Source organism: Lasioglossum baleicum, chromosome 9 (genome assembly GCF_051020765.1).
Source record: "Lasioglossum baleicum chromosome 9, iyLasBale1, whole genome shotgun sequence".
Taxonomy (NCBI): Eukaryota; Metazoa; Arthropoda; class Insecta; order Hymenoptera; family Halictidae; genus Lasioglossum; species Lasioglossum baleicum.
This window is the reverse complement of record NC_134937.1, coordinates 11,992,641-12,015,932: the sequence shown is the minus strand read 5'-3', so window position 1 is coordinate 12,015,932 and position 23,292 is coordinate 11,992,641. Positions and strand designations below refer to the sequence as shown.

General features: G+C 42.9%; 2 protein-coding genes across 6 annotated transcripts in view; both read left to right on the top strand.

Annotated features, from left to right (window-relative positions):
- The window catches only part of LOC143211754 (dexamethasone-induced Ras-related protein 1), a 62,894-nt gene extending 53,297 nt beyond the window's left edge, over window positions 1-9,597 (top strand). For all 3 annotated transcript variants that reach the window (XM_076429695.1, XM_076429696.1, XM_076429697.1), the window contains 3 exons: window positions 7,967-8,156; window positions 8,603-8,813; window positions 9,097-9,597. In XM_076429695.1, the coding sequence (XP_076285810.1) occupies window positions 7,967-8,156; window positions 8,603-8,813; window positions 9,097-9,309 (614 nt within the window). In that variant the 3' untranslated portion in view covers window positions 9,310-9,597. The remainder of the gene's footprint in view (window positions 1-7,966; window positions 8,157-8,602; window positions 8,814-9,096) is intronic.
- A 7,963-nt stretch (window positions 9,598-17,560) lies between these two features.
- Window positions 17,561-23,146, top strand: Pmp34 (Peroxisomal Membrane Protein 34). Of its 3 annotated transcripts, none has more exons than XM_076430907.1 (10): window positions 17,561-17,779; window positions 17,869-18,013; window positions 19,868-20,047; window positions 20,186-20,246; window positions 20,320-20,386; window positions 20,646-20,794; window positions 20,860-20,976; window positions 22,239-22,486; window positions 22,579-22,646; window positions 22,772-23,146. In XM_076430907.1, the coding sequence occupies exons 3-10, from the start codon at window positions 19,976-19,978 to the stop codon at window positions 22,917-22,919; spliced, it is 930 nt and encodes a 309-aa protein (XP_076287022.1). In that variant the 5' UTR covers window positions 17,561-17,779; window positions 17,869-18,013; window positions 19,868-19,975; the 3' UTR covers window positions 22,920-23,146. The 3 variants fall into 3 exon arrangements, with proteins under 3 accessions (XP_076287022.1, XP_076287023.1, XP_076287024.1); XM_076430908.1 differs by having other exon boundaries at window positions 17,869-18,055; XM_076430909.1 differs by lacking the exon at window positions 17,869-18,013.
- Window positions 23,147-23,292: the final 146 nt, after the last annotated feature.

The window sequence follows — 23,292 nt, the reverse complement described above, 5'->3', positions numbered from 1 at the left end:
TAATCCAAGAAAAATCTTGGGAAAAGGATAAGGGTAAAACTTTCGTAGAATCTCGACGTTTCTTTTTTTATACCATCTTTAAAATACCGAGACCCTTAGTGTAGATCAGAAAATTCAATTTTACCTCGGCTTCCCCGATACCTGCCGCGCCGCGCCGGTGAAAATTTAAATTTCCATAGATATTCTCGGTTCAATATGAAATTTTAACTTGTGGCCCTCGAAACGAAATGATGATGGTCCTGGTTTATAAAGGGAGATGAAATTCTTCGTCTCGAATTGAATGTAGATCATACTGTATTTAGATTCTTCCTAAAGATATGTCTTTATTTTCTGAACGGAGATCGTTTCATGTTCGCCAGTTTTAATATTTTCTCGGAACGCTTCTCCGATACACGAAACGACAGCGTTTCTCTGTCTCGAGTACGCGTGAGCAGAGTCTGGCGAACAATTCGCGCTTTATGCCAGGGACGGCACAATCTCGAAAAAGCTCATAAAACCGTCAGCGCAACACTCGGGGCGCGCTCTTCGCGATACTCGGCGGCAAAACGAAAATCGATGGAAGAAAACGGAGAACGCCGTGAACCCGTTGCAACACGTAATAAACTCGGTTGTCGCGGGACTTTGAAAAATTGGCCGGATGTACGAAAAGGTAACGCGATACTTCCGGGGATGGGATTCGCAGCGTTTTCCCGGACGACGCGACGCGACGGGACGAAACAAAAGGGAACGCTTTGTGCCGGACCTGGTTTGTCCTGTGAAAAATTTGATCCCGACGGGCTGTACGTGCCTCGCGAGCCTTCCAGCTACCGGCGAATATTTGCGGAGCGACGCATAAACGCTGCCCGCTATGCAAAACAGCAGCGAAAGAATGGCCGTCGCCGCGCATCGCGCTGGTTATTAAGCTGGCCGAGAGCCCCTCGCATCAAGATTACCGGCGCGCGTGACGCAGTTATTAAGTATTCCCGTGCAACTGGTCCGCGCAATCGATTTTTCATTTATGTAAATCAAAAGTACAACATTTCAAAAATATGATCGCAACATTTCATGAACGGTTAATGTTTAATTTTCTACGGGGTTCGCTATAGAATTTCAAATTCTCTAAACTCTGCACGAAACAGACATTTATCCAGTTTCGAATTCTGTAGACTGTAGACTCGGCACGAAACGGACAACCGATTTCGAATTGTCTAAACTCCGGGCAGAACGTTAACACTTTATTCAACTTGAAATTGTCCAAATTCCGTACGGGATAACAACACTTTATTTGTTTGCAAGCTTCGAAAACTCGGTGTGAACGCTTTATTTAGTTTCAAGTTCTCCAAACTTCTAGCACACAGCGGCTCGTCATAAACACCCCGCGCGGGCCCGGGCAATAATATAATTGCCGTCCATCATCAGCAGCTCGGTTTTCCGTCAGGGAAGCTTCCCGAACGGTCCAAAGCAATTCGTAATCTGACTGCTCCATCCCCCATAATTTCCCAATTGAATCATCTGTATAATTTCGATAGGTGCAAAATAAAAATTTCGTGTTAAAAAAAGTGAAGCGTCTTATCTTCGGCAGCCTAAAGGCAATGAATAATTAGTATAACCGAAGAAAAGTTGGCCTCGAGGAAGACGGATCCATTTACCCCGTAAACGAGTAAGTTTAGGGATGATCTCGAGAGCACTCTTAGCCGAAGGTGCAATGTTTGCCAGCGGGGAAATGAGAAGCTCGATAAATTCAAGTTAGCAAATTGCGAGAGACAAGAAGCTAGTGTCCCAGCAATACGATGGAAGAAGTTGGTATATAGTGCGAGACGCGCGACTGGTCGCGAACAAGCAGTCGCGGACGGCGACCCGAATTCTGAGACAATGAGCCCCTAGACGTCGTCCGAAGCGAGAAAAGGGAAATCCTTTCGATTCCGGGACACACATGCTGACATATATTTCACGGGCGAGACAATGGTCGTTGCAACGATGTTCCCCGCAGAGCAAAATATGTATATATACGTATGTACTATTGTATGTGTGTCCGCGAAGTTGGACGCCTCGGAAGAGAACCTGCAGCGAAACTGCTCCTTTGGTCAATAAGGCGACTAGCATCACGTACAGGATCCTGTTCAATTAGTAGAAGACCCTCGACAGAACTAACTCAATTAAGCAAACTAAGCTTACCGCAAAAAGCAGATACGCGATGGATTCGGAATACAGTCATGTTTCGATATACATGCATACATATACAATGTAAAAGAGCTTTGCGTTTCTAGTAAGGAACCACTCCATTAGGGTACAAAACTTCTTTGCTTTTAATCAACTTTTGTACAATGCAAGACGTCCGTCAATATATGTACTTGGAACGATTTTCTGATTAAAACAAGACCAGACAAGATATACATAGTTTGGATCGTACTTACTTGTTTAATCCATGAGTCGGTAGACACTCGAGTAGAATCTTGGCAGAATCAGTGCTCGACTAATCATTTTAGCCGGTATCTGCAGTCGTCGGTCCTCAAGCGCCGACCCGGTACAATTGAACATAATTAATCGTCTTTTGTTGTAATTAATCGTGATGAGATCTCGGTTTAATTAAGTTAAGAGCATGGCGTTTCGTAGGACGAATTTCTTTCGAGCCGACTGCACTCCTGACCCAACCCACCGTCTCCCTTTCATTTATAAAATGAATTACATTCCGCGCCTTTTAATCCGAGCTCACTCGGATAATTTCGGGGGCGAGGACGTTGCACAAGAAATTGTTGACGACAGGAACTCTTTATTCGGCCGATTCTTGAATTCGTTTCGTTTCGTTTGGTCCAGTTGCTTCTTGGCTGACCGACGCGCGACACTCAGTTTCGATCTTCTCTCCTTGATAAATAAATTGACAGAGAGCGTGGCAAGAAGTTGTTGTTGAAGTTCGCCTCGCGTGTTGGTCAAAGCGAGCTTGGTAAACACGAGTATATAAAAAGCACAGCGGCTAGAAAAGCATCTCCACGAGCTAGCCTTTAATAATAATTACGGCGAAGATGATAAACAATGTACAATACAAACAACAGGGCGAAACTGATATTAAAAACGAAAAATAGCTGTACAATTATTTCTTCACGGTCGGTGCTGGTGCACGTATTCATTCGATGCAAAGATTTCTATGTATAGTTTGTTACCAGTGGATAAATTTTCGGATATTGCGTGTCAAAAAGGATCACGCGTCGCGTCTCGTCGTGGCGCGGCGCAGCGGGGTGGCCGCGGGCCGGGTCTGAACTCCATCCGCGAATTTCGCACGGGCACAAAATTCGCACGCCTTGTCACCGGGCTCAACCGGAAACCGCGACAGCTTTCCAACGATCGTTTCAAAGCGATAACGATTTCCTCCGGGATGCAACCGGTGGTCCATTCAGTTCTACTATATCGGCGCAATCACTTTCGGGCGGCCGCGTTCGTCACGAGGAGCGACGTCGCGTCGATACCCAATTGCATCGTGTTCGGCATCGGATGGATTGGCTTGCAACATTGGCTTAACCTTGCTGACACGAAAATGCTCCGTGTGGGAACACTTCGCGCGAACGGGCCAAAACTGATGTAGGTAAGTCTCCGAAGACAATCGTCCGCAGTATGCACGACTTTCGTGATTCAATCTGAAAAAAAGAACTCGTTATTCTATAGCTTTATTTCGCTTCGGTTCGGCGCGATCGGCAGGGCAAACGTAAATTCCAGCGACGACCGCAGTGTACCAATAATAGAAAGCATGCTGACTGAACACCAACAATGAATCGACGTCATACAATTGCTAAATACATATGTAACATATTTCAACTGAAAAATAAAGGCTCTAACAAGGATTGGTTGATAGGTGAGACGCTCGCCCGAGGGCATCGGATCGAACAGTCTATAAACTCTAAACTGAAAAGGAACCGGAAAGAGAAAAAGTTTGAAAGGTTGTGTTTTTCTTTTTTCGATCGAGCTTTTTAGGAGCGTACAATGAAGAGGATTCGGTTAACGCGGTTTGCCTGGGGCGTTGAAATTGTTAGAAGCTGTCCAGAGTTCGAGCAACGCCAACGTCCAGACCGTTGATTTTTCCAATGCGATTCCTTTGAAATTGAATCTTCAATAAACCGTCAACGTGACCGCTATTTACTCGTTCATCACACTTTAGATTTTTAAAAATTTTGAAATTGTTAATTTTCTCTCGAATTTTTGTTGGCACAGCGTTTTTCGTCCAACAAACCATTCATTCGATAAACGTCATGCTGGATTAAAGCCGAAACGAATGAAATTCAATTAAGAATGAACCAACGCATTGCGTCAGATGGATCATTCGTCAAATTCCATTGTATTTGAAACGGAAGAACGCGAACACGGGAATATCGTTCACCGCCAACGACTAAAATTGAAAACGCGGAACGCAAGTTCTGCATAACAGCCGGCTGCCGCGCCGGCACGCAATATCCAAGTTCGTATTCGCGCAAACTATAGAAAGCGCTTCGAATAGAGAAACACGCGAGCGTAGAACAATGGCGGAGAACAATAACTGCGGCTGGTTATCGCGTCCTCGCGATTATTCGCGGACGAATTCGCGGGGTGGAGCTACTTTGTGGCCGAGAAATTCGTTAAACGTGCTCGTTATCCAGTGTATCTGGCTTTGACAGAATGTGACCGAACGCGACAATGCTGACAAACCCGTGGAAAACCGATCAACCGATGCTTCGACAACGTGGCGATACGCGTCGCCGTTTTGCCTAAATGTAAACTTCGCCGAAACGGTACCTAAAATCTGCGAATACTTTACCTAAATTCCTCGACCTCGAACACAATAGCGAACGAAACTCGAGGCGGCCATATTATCCCAGCTGATAGTTCGCTTTATACATATGTTGCACCATTGACTAAATATTGTATCATTGATTCGTCGAACGCTGATTGAATGCTATCATATCGGATTGTTCTGCGCCATTTCGAGGTTGTGTTTCCACTGGAAACCGTTTCTATGGTGTTGCGAATAGGGCGTGTTTACGTTGGTCCCAAAACACATAGACCGTTTGTTATAAACGAACAAGCAGAAATCCAGTCCTTGATGCACAGAGTGCAGAACACACAAGACGTCTATCAAATTTCCGTGCTTATTATGATAAATCGCCGATAAGTATCTCTCATCGAAAGGGCTGAAAATTGATGTCGGAGCAAACAGCGACTGCGCAAGCGAAACGGTAAATATAATCAAAAGTAATATTGATACTCGCCGTGCGGCAGGTTATTTTCAATTGTAAATGATCTCCGGCTAACGCGAATTCGAAACAGTGGCTGGATGTTTGCGAGTCGATTCGATAATGTCTGTAGTAACGCTGTTCGGGCTTTCGACTAATAAACAATCGATGACAAATCGATCCTTTATCGGAATCAAAAAATGTTTGCGAACTAGGGTATTAGTGTTGCCTAATAAAACTTCGTACATACTCGTACGATCGTGAGAATAGCGGTATGTAAATGTTGGGAAGGTTGTTTACTCTGCGGTAAAAGTTTAGGGAAATCGATGCATTAGCGAAACCGTGAAACCGTCTATTCGTCTTCGGGAACGACAGGTCGCTGGAGAACGCGACAAAATGGCGCCTGTTCGCCATTCAAGAGACCCCATTATTCGCAAATCAGTCTCAAAAATAGAACGGGAACCATGTTAGAGTGCTCGCTGTGTTTTGGCGATATGTTCGCAGGAGTTTCACAGATAAGAATAAGCACCGGCGCCACGAAAACGTTGGAAACTTTTATCGAGGGAGGAATACAGCAATACAGATATTTTTCCTATTAATGGGTTTTTCTTGGTCAGCTTTCGAATGGTCCGGTAGTCATTGAAAAACTTCTGAGGCCAGTTTTGAACATCTTAATCGGCTAGGACCAATTTCTAAGAAAGCCAAGATCAGTCTATAAAATACGGATTTGATGTAGCAAAACACGTTTCCCTGAACGTTCTTGCGAACCAGTGAATTTGTAGAACGGATTCATCCCGAAGCAAAGGGAAGAACGTGAAATGTGAACACTGCCTCCTTCCCAGGATTTCTCATACACGAGACTTTCAACATTGTCCATCCAAGAGCATCGTTTTCGTTCCTCTGTCCGAAGATCTGCCCGGTTTATCCCTGGGATATGGGTTGGCTTTCCAGTTCGCGGTTTGCTTGTTGCGTGTTTCTACAGAGCGAAATCCCATTTCTATGCTCGTTCTGCGCGATATGTTGTTTTACGAGCCAGACGTTCTTTCTGGAAACGCCAGCTGCCTTGTTTCCGCGTCACTTCCGAACGTGGTGTGCCGGGAGAAAAATTAACGCGGCAGATGGATCGCGGTGAACGCGACCCGAATACGTGATGCGGGATCATCTGCGATGCTGAAATCTGTCTTTCAGAGTGAGTCTCGTCTCCTTTCGTCTCCTTTTCCTTCGCGAATCGGAAATTAAAATGTGGGATAGCGTAGCAAGACGGGGACGCAACAAGATGGTTGAAAAATAACGCAGGAAAAAAAGCTATATTGGGAGCTGAATATAAATAGACAAGAATGGGTGGCCAGGAAAGAATATGCAGGGTGAAAGAGAAGATTATGCGGATAATAATAGAAAATTGTATGAGCGAGACAAGTGCGCGTAAATAAAATGCAGAGAATACGTGAATGGAAAGAACGAAGTGTACACATTACATAATAAAGGAAGAAAGATAATGTACACGTTCGACAAAAAAAGTGTATAGTGTATAGAGTACAGCAAAGAGAAACGCGTGTGACCAACAGAAGAAGACTATGCGAGTGTAACAGTGAAATATAATACTAGAGGAAGTAGGGTATACGAGAAGCGGGAAAGGTGTATAGCAAGGGAAGGAGGGTATGCGAATAGCAGGAGCATGAAAGCATGAGAATAGAAGAAGTAGCGCGTAGGTATGGAAAAAGAAAAAGGTGTATGTACAGTGTACAGTGTACAGTAAAGGATAGCGCGTGGCGCGTGGATAGTAACCAGAAGGATCCTACGGATTCTATGGATGATCGAATAAAGAAGTTTGGGCGATTAAGAAGGGTAGAAACGATCGAGTAGAGAGACAAGGGCGGAACATTGCGGCAATTATCGTTCCAAGTAACAGAAGCACCTGCTTCTCGTGTCACGGAGCGAGTCATTTCGGAAAAGTAGCGACGGAAGTCGTTCTGCGGCCGGTGCGGTGGTTTGGGACTGGGTGGATCCGACGGGGTGTTTTATCATTTTAATGACAGTGTGATAGTGGGCGCGCGAGCGCGATCCGTGAGACGCCATGTGCCACTACAAGTTTCCGACCGACTTCGTGCTGTCCGTGGAAACTTGAAAAACTCAGGAGGTTCTCTCCGTGGTGAAACGAGCCGATCGATGTTTCCCGTCGGTTCTTTTGTTCCGCGAGGACTTTACGTGCAGGGAAACTCGTTAAAACTCGATCGCGGAACGGCCATTGTGGAACGTATGCACTTACATACATACGTGCGTACGTGTTGTCGGTCGACGAGAAAAAATGGCCTCATCTGGAATAAATATTCATAAATCCCGTATGAACCACGCGATGCCTATTTTTATGGATTTCGTCAAATTGTGTTAGCTCCCGCTCCCGGTAGTACTTGCATAAGCAATCTTGACACATGTGGCATCTGCTAAGTTTGCTCTGAAGCATTTATTCAATATAAGTTAGACTTTTCAATGCAAAGATTTTTTAGGACACGAATTTTTTGATTCGTGTGTTGGCCTTCCACTCGCAAGACGCACTTTATACGATCATTATTCTTCTGCAACGTTGATGGGAAGGAGAATTAATCCTTTTCTTTTAATGGACGTGAAATTGATATTACAATGCCCCGCATACATTCCTTAACAGGTTTAGCAGTTTGCTGCAATTCAGTCTATTTTGCACAAAGGTTCGCTGTCCGGCGATAAGATAAGAAACCTTGTGACCCAGAAATTTTTCCCGCTGCAGTAAATAATCTGCCTTGTTGTTGTCGTTGCAGGAGACTTGTTCGTGGTGGTGTTCAGTTTGGACTGCCGGGAGTCCTTCGAAGAGGCCATCAGGCTGCGAGAATCGATCCTGGAGACTAAAGTGAGCGCGACCCAGAGCGCAACGAAGAGCAGGAGCAAGAGTCACTTCAATTTGAAGGTTCCCATGGTCATCGTCGGGAATAAATGTGATAAGGACGTGAGGTACGAGCTGCTTGTTCCCTTCACGCGTTAACTCTCATTTAAATACCATTTACCTGTTCCTTCGTTAAATATTCACACGGTCATACTTAACGAAGACGTACGGAAGGAACGATTAGAAATTAGCTCTCAAAAGAAAGAACTGACAATTAGAAAATGTAATCGCGCAGATAAATTAATAACAGAAGGGCTCCCTTTGAAGAAGCGGATCTATTTAAACGTCGCTTCCGTTCGTTCCACGAAATTTTCAGCGTTCCATGGTCAAAAGATTCGCGTAACTAATGTTCATTTTCCTGTCCAACGATCCGACCCGGTTTGCATATTCATAATGGGTCAAAGCAATGTTTCACGCGGTAATAACAGCGAAAATGTCGGACGACGCGACGCGACGTTTCGCAAATTAACAAAGGGAGTCTCGAGTTACGAACACGCGGCCCCTGTTTCCACAGAACAGTGACCGTCGAAGAAGCCGAAGAGTATTGCAACAGCCAGGACGACTGCTGCATCTTCGTCGAGGTCTCCGCGAAGAGGAACTTCCACGTCGAGGAGTTGTTTTATCAGCTCTTCGTGGTCGCTGGACTTCCGCTGGAAATGGCACCGAACCATCATAGAAAGGTGCCGCTCACCTTTGGATCTCCCACGATGCTACCGCCCTCGCAGGTTCGTTGCAATTGTTACGATAAACGCATAACCAGTCGAACGAAATCGCGCATGGCGTAAAGATAAAAACAATAGGATGATTAGACTGCGGATTTTGCGCGACACAAGAGTAAAAGAAATTAGCGTCGCGTCAGTGACAGAGCATTCGGTAGCTGGAGAGGCCGATTAGCATGAAGAAAGCGAGTTAAAGGGGTGAAATCGTGTCGCGCTTTTCTCCGGACAATTTCGAGTGACGGAGAGTCTCTTTGGCGGAGGGTCTGAAAGAGCGACAATTTGTTTCTAGCCGCGGCACAAAGCAACCCTGAGCATAAAGCGTCGTCTGAGCGACGCTTGCGGCGTCGTGGCGCCGAACGTGCGTCGGCCCAGTATAAGAACGGACCTGATGATCATGAGGACGAAAACGTGTTCGCTCGCGGCCGGACACGAAAACAACGCGCCCGGCTCCAGGATCACCCTCAGAACGTCCGACACCAGGAAGACGTGCTCCATTCAGTGATACATCCCCGACTGCTTCGTGCATCTCGACTTGAAACAATGGGTCCGGGCTCGAGGACGATCTTCGCGAGCGATTCGCGGTCAGCACTAATTATTCTAACGCACAACAATTGTTAAATTTTTAAATTGCTTTCGTTGGACACCTAAAACTTCCAGATGAATAATGTCAAAAGGTGAATCCGCTTGGACCAGCGCGGCAGCTCTGTCGCCTCGCGTTTCTCGCGCAGTTTTATCTTGCCCATTCTCCATAAAAAATTCAAAGTTTTCTCTCTTTGTCTCGAGTTAAAAATTTTCAGTCAGCTTCATAAGAACGAGCACTTTCAGACACGTATCTCTGGCTGAATTCAATCGTGGAGCCGAAACTGCGAAGACTACTGAAAACGTTTCTATTCTACGTTAGAATGGTAATTCGTAAAATTGTCGTTAATCGTATTGAAAAGCGGAACTTTAAAATGTGGTATGACAAATTTACGAGGAACATTTATTTTCGAGATTTCAAACTGCGTTTGAAGCAGATGCGACAGGGCTCGCGGGTCAAGCCAATTGCGAAGAATCGAGGTTCGCGAAAAATTTTGTAACTGAACAGTCGCGGGAGCTTCGGGAATGGAAAAAGTGGAGAGACCAATTAATTTCCCCCGGTTGCTCGCGTAAGCGTCGCGAGCGAAGATCGTCGCAAGAAAGGAAACGTTCAACCGACCACGCTGCTCGCCTTAATTAATTAAAAGGAATAGCTCTAGCCATAGCGTCCTAGAGATAACGTGTACTATTTAAAATTAAGATGTAACCGAGAATCGAGTTGTTGGATTAATTAATCGACGATGATTCCGCCGGAGAGTGTGCCGTGTGTAATTAGGCGAAACGGCGAAGGAACGTCATCGGGACAGTCGGCCATTTGTAATCGTGTATGGAGGAGATGCGCTTTCCGCGCAGTTTTTCACCGGAAAATCAAGAGTCTTGGTTTAACGATCGTCGAGAAAAATCGTGGTTGAGAAGTTTATTACCGGGGACTGACAAAGCTGTTCGATTTTTCGCGCTGCTCTTCCTGAAAAGTAACTGCCCGTTTAATTGGCTCGACGCGACGGCGCGGCGCACCGAGATATTCGTTTCATTTTCTATGTAACGAATCGTGTTCGTTTATTTCGAACAGGAGAACAAATGTTCCCTTTAACGCCGCGGCGCGGTAGAGAAACAGAACTGTAACGTTTCACTTTTCTTGTTGCAGCCCCGTTAGCACCGAACATTTTTGTAAAACGTTGGACGAGGACGTGTCGAGAACGTGTCGAGGCCACGAGTTAGTAAGCCACGATTAGAAGTAAGATCGATTCATCGATTTCAAAAGACAGATAAAAGATTCTTTTGGTAAAAATACTGTGGCCGCCGTTCGACGAGAATGCGTGCGTGAACAATTAGGCGATTGACGGTAAATCAATGATAACAAGATGGCCGACCGTCCGCGAGCGTTGGATTCCCTTCAATTCGAAGCCGATGCAAACCAAAGACCGTATACGTGTATATAGTTAATTGATTCATATTCAGCGGTAGAGTAAGACCGCTGTGTCGACAGTGTCGCCGGCGACCGATACGTTGATCGATCGTCGCTAAGCTTCACCCCTTTTCGAATATCGTTGAAACTTGGAAGCCGTTGGTAAGCTACTCGAAATCTTCCGGGCGCATCGATTCTAATTAATTTTGGACGGGCCGGGTTCTCCGTTCGATGGTTGCCCGTCGAAATTTCGGAAAGTTCAACGCGAGCCAAATATCCGTGAAATCGAATATGAGCTTTCTTGAGCTTCCAACTGTTCAACCGTATTCGCTCGAGGACTCCCGAAGGAAAACGGGAATCCTCTCTCGAGTCGTATTCGCCGCATCATTAAGCGTACGTGCTGCTGATCTGTGCGGAGGAAGGAATAATGATCATTGTAACGATGGAAGCGCGTCAGAAACAACAAACAAACACGCTCACGGAAGCCGCGTCCTTCCGCGCGTACCGCACCCTAATTTTCGGACCAATGACGTTCCGTTTTCTTGTAATAAATGCGTAAACGATTCTGAAGTGTTTTCTTTCTTCACCGAGTACGCTATTCTTGAAGAACCGCGGCGATAAGAGAAGAACTTCGGCAACCTCTGATCGTTGCTTCCTCCTACCAACTCGACGATTGTGGGTAAACAAGGTTAATAGATTCCACAATCGAACAAATCGGCTACGAAATTCATTTAATGTTATCGAATAGCTACCTACTCCTAGTAATTCGCTCAAGGATTTTATCGAGCTTACGATATAACTTACTAGTTAATTGCAATGCATGAAAACAAGAAAGCTTATAGATACGCGATTCAAATTTATGATAACACGAGATTGAGCCAACAGGCTGACTTTTACAACTTCGTTCGTGACAATGGTGAAGGTAGGTCGAAATCTAGTTGAAAGATCGGTTCGGGCAGACGATAAAACTTGGTTTAATTACCGGCTTTTATTTCCCCGCGATGCGATGCCTCGGTTTAAAACGAACTTTAACCAGGATCGCTGTCAACTTCCGGTAAATACAACTTCCACTCGGCGAATTAAGACGTCTCCGAAATTCATTAGAGGTGACGCGCGCTAATTGACCTTTCCTCTCGTTACGAATTCATCGGTGCTCGTTAGTAGTCCGAACGAGCTGCCGCAACGTATTTTTAACGATCTCATTGAAATATTGATAAGAAACTGCATACGCATCGACTCGAGTGGAACGTAAATCGAGGACCACATCGATTTCTTGGTAAAAACGACTAATTACCTCTCCGTTTACGGTTTCTTTGCTCGCCAAAATGCTGGGTCCTTCCAGCTATAGAAAAACAAAACATAGAAACAATAATCGCGTTGCACAGATGTCGTTTTAAAAAAACGTTTTAGTAAAATCTAATTGAAGAAAATCTGATGTGCTCCCTTGTATTATAAATCTTGTATTAGCGGAAGAAATTGTGTACTGTGTCGAATAATCATCCATAAAAATGGAAATGAGTGTCATTCGAATTTTCTATTCATTCGCTATAAAACCAACAAGTACGCAGCCTGAAACAGAAGGGTCTGAATGGACCCTACAGCGGCTGCGAGAACATTGGTCGTTCGTGACTTAAAATGGCAGTAAGTCAACGCAACGACGCGACGCGACGTGGCGCAGCGTAAAACTAATGAAACTTAATTTATGTAATTGCATTTACTTATAGCTGGAAGTTTATGGCTTGTTCCGAGGGCAGGCTGTGAAACTCACGGAATAAAAATTATAGTGGCTCGAACAGAAAACTCGCATTTGGGGAGTAGAAACCGTGAACAAGTAGAACAATTTTCGCAGTAGATCCAGCTGAAAGAGGTGGCCTCGACGCGCGACGCGACGCTACGTCGACGGCAAAGTGAGCGTGACGCGGTCAAAATAAACGGTAAGGAAGTAAAAAAGTAATTGTAGTTTTTTATGTTCTCCAGTGACAACGGCTCAGCAGCGGGTAATTGTCATTCTTCCGAGCTGTCCTATTATCAAAAGGCTGTCTCTTCCCCCGTGGCCACATCTTCAACGAACGGTGTTCTTATTTCTAAGCTGACGCTGCTGCATACCGACACCCACCATCCTCAACTGCATGGTTTTTTTAAAAAAGTGGAGTCGTTTCGACCCAATCGCCTTCCCTTTAACACCGTGCCAATATTTTTAATCCTTTTCAGTTCCCAATTACTACAGCATGTTCTAGTATTCGAAAGAAAAAAGCACAACACAATTTGCGGGTTCCTACAATTGTTCGATCGATATTCTTTATGAGTTGCCAAATGGCAAGGGGATTTGAAAAATTGAAAGTTAACTCGTGACCCTTGCGACAATGGACGCACGACTGAGAAACGCGGTCGCCCGATGGCGGCCCTTTAAGGACGCAAGACGCACTAACGAAGGAAGTTTGCCGGATGTTAAATTAGTCTCGGAAGAATAATGGTTGGAAGGTACAAGATTTTTTACTTTAAAACAAGAAACAAGTGTCATCTGTTCCGAAAGTTTAGTATCGGCCAAAAAATAGCTTCAAAGTTCGTTCGCAACAGCTTTGGGGAAGGATGTATATTATAAATAACTTTCATTTTATTACTTTCAGTTTTCAAAGAAAAACCCTGAAACACGTTGACGCTAACGTGCTCGTATTAATCGCCCGAAGTATCAGCTAAATCTTGGATAAGTATATCGTTCAATTTAGAACAGATGTATGATACAATCATGATGTTCATATGTGACAGTTTTAACCATTTGCTAACAGAAAAATTTCCCTGGCAGGATTCGTGGCAGCGTGCACCCTTCGCGAGAGAACACCGCGAGAAATTGGATCCTCCGAGGATTTCTGTCTCTTTGCAACGATCCAGAAAGTTTGAGGACTGAAGACGAGACCAAAGAGATTCGAAGAAAACGGTATAATGGTATGCAAGACATTCAAGTGACCATCGTCAAAGGAGAACCCGATGGGAAACGTGACGGGGTTGTTGTCCGGACTTGGCAGCGTCTACGGCTCAAGTATCGAGGCTCAGACCTCATTAGAACCGACTCGCCCTCGACGGAGTACACGGTCACCACAAAATTCCAGACCCTCGGAATGTTTAATTAAACTCCGCGAAGAATGCCGGGAATTTCGGACGAGGCGCCGCGCGCCGCACGCCGCAAAGCTCGTGCATCATGCGAGTGTCACCTCCATCGATCCGCGGCCTCGCGTTGACGCAACAACAATTTTTCTGCAATTAGAATAATACCGATCTTGCCTTTAATTGGAGAAAAAGCAAACCACGGTCTATCTTTCTACACCTTGATCGCGATGCCCCGCCCCCACCCTCCGCGTACAAACTATATAAGCGAGTCGCTAAATTTAAAAAATGAAGCATCGTAAGGGTAGTGAAATAGGCGACTTCGTTTAGAACGTTCCGTAATACATTTTCGCTTGCATAGAAGAATTTAAGAATGTTGCTACACTGTATTCGAATTAAATTAGTAAATATATACCCTTACATACTCAGTATCAGGAACAAAATTTATGAACACCGCACAAAGTATCCAATGATTCCAATGAAATTCTATTTTACTGGATACTGTCTTATTTGGATATTCGTGGTAATGAAAAAGCTGACGAATTAGCCAATATTGTCAGGAACAGTGCTGATTCAAACGACTTTTTCAAAATGCCGTATATTGATTTAAGTGTGATCTTCAAATCACGTGCTTTCAATAACACTAATGAATACTATACAGGGTGAGGCGCCAGAAACAGGCCACCTGAATAACTCGGCTGATATTGGTGTTAGGAAGAAATGCATAAGATGGAACTTGCTTGGTTTCGAGGGGGCATTAATCTGATGTTAGTAGCTCTTTTGTAGGTGGACGCGTAAAGGACATATGAAGGTCAACTTCATTTTTTTTAATGGAACGAGGTATTTTTTATTAGCAGCTGGACATTCATTATAAAAAAGTACTAACCTATGTATGTCGAAAAATTAGTAGTTCAGGAGATATTTCAATTTAAATAACTCTAAAATACCATTACTGTCGTGTACTAACAATAAGACGTTACTGTTTACTTACTTATGTAACGTCTTATTGTTAGTACACGACAGTAATGGTATTTTAGAGTTATTTAAATTGAAATATCTCCTGAACTACTAATTTTTCGACATACATAGGTTAGTACATTTTTATAATAAATGTCCAGCTGCTAATAAAAAATACCTCGTTCCATTAAAAAAAATGAAGTTGACCTTCGTATGTCCTTTACGCGTCCACCTACAAAAGAGCTACTAACATCAGATTAATGCCCCCTCGAAACCAAGCAAGTTCCGTCTTATGCATTTCTTCCTAACACCAATATCAGCCGAGTTATTCAGGTGGCCTGTTTCTGGAGCCTCACCGTGTATAGTCAATGAAGGTCGATACAAAGGAAAAAATTATTTTGCACATTTTCACAACGAAAAAAGAAAACCCTGGTACTCGGGGACAAATCTATCTCGAGAAACCATTGTAACCATTAACAGAATTAGATCCGGCCATTATAGTCTTAACTTCTCTCTAGCTAAAATCAATGTGGTAAATAACCCTGGCTGTGTTCATGTGGACATGAGACACAGGATATAGATCATGTCCTTTGGCAATGTGTGTGTCCTATACATGACACTCACAGATTAAAATTTATTTCCATGTCATGCAACGTTCTACTCCACAGACCTACAAACACTGTATGTAAGATCTTATGTTCCTTCCTGAAAGATTGTAAATTATGTATATGACGCCACTATCACGCCCACCACAAATTAAGTGCCTTCAATTGATATATACTTGTTACATTAATCATACATTAGCATAACGCTTTCATTGTAATATTATGAATGTAATACAGACTGCAGAATAACCTCCTACTGGAGGTTACAACTGTTCAATAAAAAAAAAAATTAGTAAATACAGAAACATGACGATTTACTATTGTTTAGAAGAAGTTCATTCTTGTGAAAAGTATCAGAATCGTTAATTTTTTGTCACCGTAATTATAAGCCATTGTTCGAGTTGAATAAGGAGAGGATATGGTCGAGAAAGGAAGAGGAGGAGAAATAAGGAAAAGGTCGAGGCCGAACACTATTCTTCGTAAATAAAATCCGGTTATCACGGAGGTCCCCGACGGTAGCCGTTGTGAAATTCTCACCTTCTGCCATAACCGTGGTCAGAACCGGGATAATTCACCCAATTCCCAGGAACATTATCTCTTCCTAGCCGCGCCGCGCCGCGAGGCTAGGAATTTCAGACGGTTTCTCGTCCTCCCACAGCGAAATTTCGCAGCTCGTTCGCGGTTATCGTTGCCAAGCACCAAGATATCTGCTATCTATTTCCCCGGAGGGAATCTGCGTGACGTGCTTCGTTAGAGTTTCTCTACCCCCGTTAAAATATAATCCAACCCCCCTCGCTGTGCCCAGGTTCAAAACGGTTCCCGCGAGCCTCCCCTATCCGCTCAAAATTGATTTCCGTTAACCTCGGATCACCCTATGATACTATATTCTTTTTTATCTATCTATCGGATTATGTACTATTCCTAATTGGAAGTATTGTACATGTGTTCGCCTCATAAAAACTGCAAACATACAATTAAAATGAAAATATTTACAACGATGATTACGATGCTAAATTTACCAAATAGAATTCCATAATAACCGATAAAAAGTAGGTCGTTGTTCTCAAGACTTCAGATGGGGATATCAAATTTAATGAGCAAGATATACGCAGAGTCCAATCGATTATTCACAATTGGTTGTACAATACATGGTACATAGTGAGAGGTAATTATGAGGAAATATTAGCATACGATACGAGATGCAGCAATACATGTATATAATAATAATCGATAATTTTAGATAGAGATATTTTTAGTCGATTTTTTTTTGTTCATGCGAAAACTGTGTATTCTCTCATAAACGTGTGACGGACAACGCAGTTCATATCGTTTAGAAACCTAATCGTGGCCTTCCGAAACATTGTAATTTCTATGTATAGATTATACGCCTCTGTTTATCGCTACTGGTATAATTTTGCAACAGATAGTTCTGTTATTAAAATGAATCATACGACTGCATTAGTCTAATAATTATAGCATAATATCGTGACCATCAACAAATGTTCTATCTGCGATACCTACTTTACAACTTTCGTTATACATGCATATGTATATAGTTGTGCTTTTTACGAGTCCTATGATGTTTCGAAATTTTGTGATTCTTGTGAAGTGTTAAAATTGTATATATTGTATGAATATTATTATAATTTATAATCCCTATAAACCTTATACATACAATCTAGCGCAGAGAGATCACACATTTTAAACCATGATCAAGTGAAGGGACCCAAAGAGGGCGACAAGTTATACGAACGGCGGACTTCTTATTAGCTAACGGCCTCGTAACATCGCGGTAGTAGAAAGAAGAAACCAAAATACCACGCTGCTAGAGAGAACGAACCGTAAACGAGGTAAAACCGCGTCACTATTACCTAACAAAACTCAGCAACGTTTCTCAAGCATAAAGATAGATATAAAACAGCATTGACGGATCACGGTGGGGACATAACCGCGCCGCTAGAGAGGGCGAGCCGTAAACGAGGTAAGCGAACCTTTCAAACGCAAAAACGGCACGGTATCGGACAGGAAACCGCGCGTGCTCGAGTAGGTAGGAGCACGTGAGTCGCGCCACATCGACCTCTTCGAATCGCAGAAGCGCAAGAACACGCGCAAGCGTGCTAATATACGGTGCGTCATGGCCGAAGTCATTTTATCGGGGACGTCTGGAGTACGATGATTCGAGGAGCGTCGCTTTCTGCTCGGCTTAGCCTAACAGTCTAGTAGAAAGACTGTCCGTGTTTGTGCGCGGTGAAACGAACAGAGATATCCACTGTACGCGAAGGCCGTGCTGGCGCTCGCATAACAGCGTTAGGCGACCACCACCGGTACGTGGGTTCTCTTTCCTCTTTCTCTCTTTCGCTTGCTCCCTCTCTAGCCGCCAGAGTGACGGAATTGAGAAATTTTTCCTCAACAGTGTCAGCACGCTGCTCGTCGAGCCAGGACGCGATCGCTCGACGAACCTACGATAATCGTACTACTCGATCCTCTCTGCTAATCACTCCGTGGCCAGACAGCATGGAACTCATTCTACTGTGCGCGAGAACCTCCTGGACTGTCTGGTGCAGTGCCAATTCTACTTAATCGATCTGTAATCAGACTGCGTAGGTTTGCATGTGCCAGCTTCTAACGTTGTTGTTGTTGTTGTACACGTCGCTGTGAACAACCGCTTCCGGTGAAGGAAACATTAGATTGTAGCATAAACGCTTCCGGTTTGGTTCTAACAAGGACAAGGCACGGTCATGGGGTCTCAAATTTTCTCGAAACTTTACATACTGGTAGATTTCGTTCTCCTGTTTAGATACTCAATAACTTTTGAGATATTTACAATTGAAATGTCATCACAGTTTCGTCTAGTTAAGTACGGTTTCGGTTGAATATATTGTCAAGTGCCAAACGGTGCGGCGTGGTGGTAACGTACTAGGTTGGTACTAGAAAGGCAAAGGGTTCAAATACCCCTGTCCTCTTTTTCCGTTTCTTTTCAGTTTATCTATTTTAATTGATTCGATTTTAATTTTAATATCTATAGGAAACATAATATTAAAATTTTATTGGGGAAAGCAATATAATATGTAAATAAACATTAACTTCATCAATCGTGCCTGCAAAAGGAAAGAAGAATAACAAAAACCATGCATTACATACAAAATACATAATAAACTACATAATAAACTGAAAAGAGAAAAAAGTAAACAGAGGACAAGGGATTTGAACCAAGGCCTCCCCCTAGTATGTACCAACCTAGTTACAACCACGCTGTTTGGCACTTGACAATGTCTACAACCGAAGCTGTACTTAACAGGTGTAATGAAATTTCAATTGTAAATATCTCAAAAGTTATTGAGTATCTGATCCTATTGCTATATTTTCATAAACAGGAGAACGAAATCTATCAGTGTGTAAAGTTTTGAGAAAATCTGAGACCCCATGACCGTGCCTTCTCCTTGTAAGTACATAGTATAACGAAAACATGGTCCAATTCGAAAAATTTACTTGCGGTCAAAGTCGTGCAAGTCAATTGTGAGAAAGAGAAGTTAAACAAAAGACATCGTCATTCTTCTTATGTCTTCGCAATTGTGTATTTGACCATTTATATGTGACGAATGGGTGAAATCCGCAGTCTAGTGACCAGTAAGATTAAGATTTTGCTCGTGGTTGGTTAGTAAACAGAAGCATTGAATACAAAACTGAACTTGTTTACGTTACGACCTAATAATACACACTATTGGGTTAGCTCCTTAGAAATCAACAGGCTATTAATAACGACAGAATAAAATGTTTCGGAGATTTCTTTTGAAATATTCGTCGCGAGTCCGACTCGGTGTTGTATGGCATGGCGGCAAACATTGGGATTAAACAATCGTGTTCCATGGTTTTGGCATTGAGCACGTTCCATATATTTGGAAACTGTTCGAGCCAATGCCAAATATAAACGCTTTTGCAATCGCTGCTATATGTGGACACGTGTAACGTGTAACGGCGCGCTACGAATCGAAAGAAATTTATTACCTAGATTTGGTGAAGGTATTTCGGCATTTGCCTACCGGAAATTTATTAATAGCCGTTTTAATGACCACTGTATGCCCGAAGGCAGTTTCCGTTTGAATAATACTTTCGAGAGGAATTATAATTTTCATTGATTGTACATATCAACTTGATACCGCAATAGATTCAATCGAGTCTTTCACTGGCAGTAAATAATTTAATCGAAATCGAATACAATTCGCTGAGACGATTTTATTTATCGCTTCGAGGAAGCAACTTTCTGGCAACACAAGAACCGATAAAAATGCAAACTGTGCCAATTTAACGATCAGTTTCGATGCGTCCTTGATCGACGGGTCCGAGGTTTAATTGCTCGTCACGATATTACACCGTGTCAGATCGATAATAATCGCTGAACCCACTGATTACAGATAAGTACGTGTTTGCAGAACACTTTTCGATCTAGCAGCGACATGATCGCCGACTAATTCTTGATCGAGAACACGTTCTGCATTTCCGGTTCGCATCGACCAGGAAAAATGGGCGGCGGAGATCAAAATGGGAGCCTTTTCACCTACGAGACTCTGGTGCACGCTATTTCCGGGGCCGCCGTAAGCATGATTTGAATGAACCCTTAGCATCAATTAAAAAAGAAAATGCATTAACATAGTTCCGAGTGCAAAGATTAAATAAACTCACTCCTAAACGCGTGAAAGAACTCACGTTCGTAACACGAATGCGTTTCGCAGGGTAGCGTGGTCGCCATGGGGACACTCTTCCCGCTAGACACCGTAAAAAGTCGTCTGCAATGTAAGTCGTGCTACATCATTTCATTTGTTGATTTACCAATGACAGTTTCTATAATGTTTTCTCTTTTTCACAGTGGAGGAAGGCCGAGAGGCAAAGAACACACTGGCGATGATCCACGATCTCGTCATGAAGGAAGGACCGTACGTATAATTTCATAAAGTACATACACGCGCGCGCGCGTGCGCAATCAAATAAGCCGGGTGACGATAATTGGTGAAACAATAATTACCTCGAGTTAGCATTAAATGTTTACGCAGCCGAGTTTGCATTAGGCAAATCTGACGCGACGCGACGTTTCTTTGTAGTCCTCTAGCGGTTGCGTAACGGGTTTCGGGAATTCTTGCACTTTGTTTTCGAAATTTTTCGAATATAAATACAATAGTTTCGTTTTTCGTGAAGGTACACGCTGTATAGAGGAATGGTACCGGTTCTGCAGAGTCTGTGTGCCAGCAACTTTGTTTACTTCTACACATTCCACGGGCTGAAGATGCTTAGAAGCAAGAGGAATCAGACGGCTGGGAACGACCTTATGGTTGCGTCCATTGCTGGTACTGTGTAAAATGATAATAATTAGACAGCGGATCTTTTTCATTGCACAGTTTCATTGTTACAGGTATAGCCACTGTCCTCACAACGACACCATTGTGGGTGGTGAACACAAGACTAAAGATGAAAGGTGTCGGCGGCCAAGGCTCGGAAAGGAACAACAACGAATACAACACGTTGTTGGGTAAGATTCTATCCTGGAACTTACAAGACACCGATCAGAATTGCATCACCGTATTTCTACACCACAACCACAATTATAATGTCAGTAGCCAGTTTCCGGTTCAAAGTTCGATGCTTCAACCAACCGCGGGAACTCTTCGAGTCCCCTTATCACTGTCCAACACCAAATTTGTTCCACAACTACTGGTGGGTCTTTCTTATAGAGTTTTCTGCGCTGATTCCGAATCTGTTTTTAATTTTTTAAAATTAAAGCAAAATCTTAATAGGAAAACCTATACGCACAGTTTTTGAGAAACATGACTTTGAAAAAGAAACATATTTTTCAACTTTATACAAATATTGTGGTGTTATTATAAAAGATATTGAATTGTTCTTTATAGCAAAAGATTCTGTAGACTTTCCCGTATACAGCGATATCCAATATTAATACATTATGATTGTTTAAATATGTTTAAACATGTTTAGATAAAAGTCTGCTCTATCGAGTGGTATATATAGTTCGATTTTCCGCTGGACCGTTATTTTTTGAGATAAATTGAAAAATATCCTCAAAAATTGGTGCAAAAATGGTATCCTTCCGTCTTTAATCATTGTTTAAACAGTCATAATGTATTAATACTAGATATCACTGTATTCGGGAAAGTCTACAGAATCTTTTGCTGCAAAGAACAATTCAATATCTTTTATAATAACATCGCAATATTTGTTTAAAGTTAGAAAATATGTTTGTTTTTTCAAAGCCATGTTCCTCAAAAACTGTGCGCGTATAGGGAAAAAATTAAAAACAGATTCGGAATCAGCGCAAAAAACTCCATAAGAAGGACCCAACAGTAATTAGGGAACATAAAAAAAGTTGAAATTTGTTGGACAGTGTTATCTGCATAATGTTAAGTCGATGTATTAAAAGTCAAACAAAAGTTAAACTTTTCGAACAATGATTTCATCTTTACCTCTAAGACACAATTTATCGTACAGATTACAGTCCAGTTATCATAAATTTGTATAAATCTGCATTTCGTTAACCCTGCGTCGTTCATAATAGCCAATCACCGTTTCATGATCTCCAGGGTAATGTCCAAGTGCTATTGCATAAACATAAACCTAGGTGGCTGTATGTACAATTCATAATCACACCAAGTATTTCAACACGGAGATTGACATTAATCGAAGTCGTCGGCGATTAATGTCAATTGCTAAGATTACTCGATCTGTTTGCTCTTGCTTTTCGACGCTCTGTAATTGAACCTGCATGTTGTGTTTCAGATGGCCTCGTTCAAATATGGAAATACGAAGGCCTGGGAAAACTTTGGGCAGGGACTTTGCCCAGTCTGATGCTCGTAACGAACCCTGCTATTCAGTTCATGACCTACGAGAGCATCAAGAGGAGGATCACCGCGACCTTGAAAGGCGCGCAGCCTCCAGCGTGGATGTTCTTCGCCATTGGTGCCGTTGCCAAGACGATTGCCACTGCGCTCACTTACCCGTTGCAGTTGGTGCAAACGAAACTTAGGGTGAGTCGCGGATTTTTCAGTGCTTTTGGAAAGCAGATAGCGCTAAACGAACAAGTGTCCCGAGTCTGTTAAATTGTTCTTTAATTTTGCAGCAAGGTCACAAGTATCCAAATCTTCCGCCCGATGCCGGCACACTGCAAATACTTTTGTACATATTAAAGTAAGTATCGAACGTACGCCTAGTTCATTAGAATATAATTATTGTAGTATTAACAGAATATGCATATGACTTCAAATGAAAAACTGGTTTTCCTTGAGTGAATGAATTCGCATTTGTTCGCACAGGAAACAGGGAATAGCAGGACTGTACAAAGGAATGGAAGCCAAGTTACTCCAAACTGTTCTAACATCCGCGTTGATGTTCTTAGCTTACGAGAAGATATCACGATTCGTGATCCGTATTCTCCTGCACAGGCCGATGTTAAAAACATAATTCCATAGATACCGAACGGTACTGTGCGATGATGTTGGCATTGTTCGAAGACGAAGAACATTTTTATCCGATAAATAACGAACCAAATAAACTAGATGGGAAGATGTTAATCCCGTGTTGCTACCTGTGAACTTCGGAAGGAGATCATTCATTAAATTTTGATAGCTTGAATATGTAATGCAGAAATAAAGAGAACTTGTTGAAATGCTGTTCAACTTCCGCGCGTACTGTGTTCGCATTCTTTGTCTCCTACTTTTATCAGAATCAACGACAAATGACGTAATTCAAATTACATAGAAAGATAGTTATAATAATTTTGAATATACCCAGTATAGATCTAGCACGTCCGCAGCCACATTCGCGTGCAAACGTG

Bases quoted from the DNA above. Each gene is read 5' to 3' on its own strand.
- Pmp34 (XM_076430909.1), top strand. From the start codon at position 19,976: ATGGGCGGCGGAGATCAAAATGGGAGCCTTTTCACCTACGAGACTCTG. The intron at 20,387-20,645 runs GTACGTATAATT...TTTTTCGTGAAG, and splicing joins CTCGTCATGAAGGAAGGACC to GTACACGCTGTATAGAGGAA. The intron at 20,977-22,238 runs GTAAGATTCTAT...GTTGTGTTTCAG, and splicing joins CGAATACAACACGTTGTTGG to ATGGCCTCGTTCAAATATGG.